Raw genomic sequence first — 4263 nt, forward strand, 5'->3', positions numbered from 1 at the left:
GTTTAGAGGAATAGTATTTTGTGCAGGCATTGATTTGATAGATTTCGTGTAACATCTGAAAATATACATGGCTGCTGGTTGTGGCTAGTACCATTAGATCTAGCCAGCCGTTAGGCCTAAAACTCAGTAAATTCTGGCATATGAAAATTCGGTTTTTCGTTTACGGAAGTGACCGTCGTCTTTGATTCACTGAAGTACTGAAGTCTACTGCTTTCTTATATTTGAAACTATATTTTAAAATCAATTTGTTTCCTTATTGGTTCAGTTTGGTCTACTGAAGGAATCTTTTATTTCGACTGTTGAAAAATCCAGTAGTCTAGTTACTCCAGAAATTTAATATGGGTGAGTATTTTGAGTACGTTTATAACTGACTGTTGTACTGAGGGTTTTTTTTGTCTTTCTTCTTTGTTTACAAAAACGAAGTGGCTAGCCGTACTTAACCCTTAAGATTCTGGTCCCTGATAAATGTTTGCCCGATAAGCGCAATCCCGCGCAGCGCTCCACAGCTGGTCCCTGATCAGTCGTTGTCCCGCGCGGGCAACGCATTTCGTTTACGGCGGAGTCTGCATCTGTGTGCTAAAATGTGTGTGCATCAATCTGCTTGTGCCTGAGTGTCCATCTCAAACTTACTGCATTGTTTTGCAACGCGAGGCGTTGGTAGAGACAACAGAGCGTCGGTTGAGACATTCATCCAATGAAATATGAGCATTTTGGCCCAGTTAGACACTTGAGGGACTCGAAAGGATATTCAAGAAATAAGACTTTCATCTTTCAATGCAAACACCTTTCCTCACTTTTCAAACGATCTAATTCTTACACCAAACGTTGTTTCCTGATGTAAATAATCATATTTGGTGGTTTTTTAACCATTGTCCTACCAGAGGGAGACATTTGAGAGCAACTGAATAAAAAAAATATTCGGAAATTATCCCATTTTTTTCCCCTTTCGAACGATAGCTGATAAGCAGCTGTTCGCAAGTTCATTCATAATAGGTGTGAAATCTGGAAAACTCTGGAAAAGTTATTCGATTTGGTGTAACTTCCAACCTCAGCGTCTCTGATCTACCGACGAGGGGATAATGGGATTATTCGTGTGATCGTAACCCTTATTCATTGGTCGTATCAGTTTGCTATAAAAGATGGTGTTTCCCTGACCTGCCGCGGCACGCTCGCGTGACCAGTGCCTGACCCCGGCGCCCCGCGGCACAAGCCCGCAGGCGACGTACGTGGGTCATCGATCGATAAGATCCCTCTTCCGGTTAACCCCGCAGGACTAGAGTTAAGTACGGCTAGCCTGACAGTCTAGCCGTCCTTAAGTACGGCTAGCCTGGCTGTCTACCCGTACTTAAGTACGACTAGACAAGAAGTCTAGCTGTACTTAAGTACGGCTAGACTGCCAGTCTAGCCGTACTTATCTTAGGCCCTATTAACATTAGAAAACAGGAGGTTTAAAATACATGCACTGTCATTAAGGCACCTGGTTTCGTCTCAAACAAATACTTTAGGTACTGTACACTAAAAATGTATATATTTACAATTCAGTAGGCCTATTTTTTGTAAATGGTCAGTCTAGCCATCATATTAAGAATAAGTACGGCTAGACTACAAGATTAGATCGATCAACTTATCATACAGTATACAGGTGTGGTGGTGGTGACCATAAAAACACAACAGTCCTGGTGCCAGATAAGGACTCAATAGAATGGTCGAACACAAAATGAGAATAAACATCTGCTTTCCTTTTGAAAAAAAAAGGATGGTGATCTGAAGATATAAATTTAGGCCGTCATTATTTGGACTCGAGTCCGAATAACATTTTTTCATATTCGGACTCGAGTCCGAATTTTTAAAAATCTTATTCGGACTCGAGTCCGAATATGGAAAAATGTTATTCAGACTCGGGTCCGGAAAAAAGGAAGTGTATTCGTTCTATAGATCTAGGCAGATCTATCGTTCAGTGCTTCCAATGTTCCGCCATTTTTTAGTTTCCCCCACACCTTTTCTGCCGATCCAACGCCCGCCGCCTCATTGATACGCCCACCCCCCATGTTTCCCACTTTCTTTGTTGTAGAAAAAGGTAAAATTGAAGATTAGCAGACCACCTGGCACCTGCATATTATGAGCTGTGTAAAAAAAAAAAGACCGATTCGTTCAAATACACAAGCCTGTGTCATCACGATTGTTTACCAAGAAAAAGTTGTGTTGCTGTGTAGAGCTGAGCATACGGCAACTCTTTATTCCATAGACCAGCGCACAATTCATACGTAGATCTACGTCAAGACTAGCCTTATTATTGTAATAATGATCAGTTGCCGGGGGGGGGGGGGGAGGGGAGACTGGCGCGTATGCGACGTTCTACACCCGGACCGATAGTGCCCCCCCCCCTCCCCGACACGCACACACAGCCGCACGTGTGCAGGCCGCCCATCCGACCCCGACACATGCTAACGAGCCATCTTTAATTGCTTCTGGTGACCTCTTGACAAATAAACATTTATTAGAAGCGCTATAACTTTTCAGGCCGGCCTCAAATTCATCATAAAATAAAAACTTGGCTCCTGCACAATTTAACGCCATTTTGCCCGAAGTGATCCCGGTCTCTACCCAGCCTGAGGCAAGTCACGAGTGAGGCAGGACAGGAAGCTGGAGTCACAAGTCATGCTGGGCAAGAATCAGAGTCCGAATAACATTTTTTCATATTCAGACTCTAGTCCGAATAGTCACTTCGATAAATTTAACCTCTGTATGGATTGAATTATCTAATGGAAGTTGTTAGGCACGCGTACGCCTGCATAACACTGGATTGTTAGGGGCAAGTATTTTCAAAGTCAAGGCCGTTCGGTGTTCCCAAAAGTCGAGACGTTCGGCGGTTCGTTTCCCATTCATTTCACCAGCGTGCTTGGTCAAGCAAAGGTGGATTGGGATTGAGACTTGAGACTCGTAAACTTGTGACTTGATCTAATATCTCTATCTATTCTAAATTTTCTAGATATCTCTGTTTGTCGGAAGGGAGGGAGAGAGAGTGTATTTCTGAATGAAAAAAGACAGATACAGAGAGGAAAAGAGTGTGTGTGTGTGTGTTTCACAGAGCGCGCGAGCGCACAAACACACACACACACACACACACACATACAGAGAGATGGAGAGAGAAAGAGAGTGTGTGTGACAAGTGAGAGAGAGAGAGAAATGACAGAGAGAGCGAGAGAGTGATGACAGGGAGAGCGAGAGAGATGAGAGAGAGAGGGAGGGAGGGAGGGAGAGTGTGTTTCTGAATGAAAAAAAGACAGATACAGAGAAGAAAAGAATGTGTGTGTGTGTGTGTGTTTGACAGAGCGCGCGAACGCTCAAACACACACACACACACACACAGAGAGATGGAGAGAGAAAGAGAGAGAGTGTGTGTGACTAGTGAGAGAGAGAGAGGGGGGGGAGAGAGAGAGTGTGTGTGTTTCTGAATGAAAAAAGATAGATACAGAGAGGAAAAGACTGTGTGTGTGTCTGTGTGCGTGTGAGAGAGAAATGACACAGACAGAGCGAGAGAGGGATGACAGGGAGAGATCGAGAGAGAGAGAGAGAGAGAGAAAATGACACAGGGAGAGCGAGAGAAAGATGACAGGAGAGATCGGGAGAGATGACAGTTAGAGATGAGAGAGAGACAGAGAGAGAGATGGAGAGTGTGTGTTTCTGAATGAAAAAAGACAGATACGGAGAGAAAATGAATTTGTATGTGTGTGTGTGTGTGTGTGTGTGGACAGAGAAAGAGAGAAAGTGTGTGTGACTAATGTTAGAGAGAGAGAGATGAAACAGAGAGCGAGAGAGAGATGACAGGGAGAGAACGAGAGAGAGAGTGTGTGGGACTTGTGTGAGAGAGAGAGAGAGAGAGATGACACAGAGAGAGCAAGAGAGATGACACAGAGAGAGTGAGAGAGATGACAGGTTGAGAGCGAGAGAGAGAGATGACACAGAGAGAGAGAAAGAGAAAGAGAGAGAGTGTGTGGGACTAGTGTGAGAGAGAGAGAAAAACAGAGAGAGTGTGTGGGACTTGTGTGAGAGAGGGAGGGAGAGAAATGACACAGAGAGGGCAAGAGAGAGAGATAACAATTCTTATTGTATTAACAAACGCCTCACCTCCTCTCTCTCTCCCTCTTTCTTTCTTTCTTTCTACCCCCCATCCCCCCTCCTCTTTGTCTCCCCTCTTCTCTCTATTCCCCCCCCCTCTCTCTCTCTGTTTTTACCCCATTCTCTCTCTCTTTACCCCTCTCT

The 4263-nt window shown here is 44.3% G+C and overlaps 1 protein-coding gene across 1 annotated transcript in view; it reads left to right on the forward strand.

Moving 5' to 3' along the window:
• Positions 1 to 320: 320 nt before the first annotated feature.
• LOC101845556 (proteolipid protein DM beta) overlaps positions 321 to 4263 on the forward strand; it is a gene marked incomplete at its 5' end in the record, with an annotated part of 14698 nt that continues 10755 nt past the window's right edge. Inside the window, 1 exon segment of the mRNA XM_005101017.3 lies at positions 321 to 342. Coding sequence (XP_005101074.1) covers positions 339 to 342 — 4 coding nt within the window.

Source organism: Aplysia californica, unplaced genomic scaffold (genome assembly GCF_000002075.1).
Source record: "Aplysia californica isolate F4 #8 unplaced genomic scaffold, AplCal3.0 scaffold00268, whole genome shotgun sequence".
Taxonomy (NCBI): Eukaryota; Metazoa; Mollusca; class Gastropoda; order Aplysiida; family Aplysiidae; genus Aplysia; species Aplysia californica.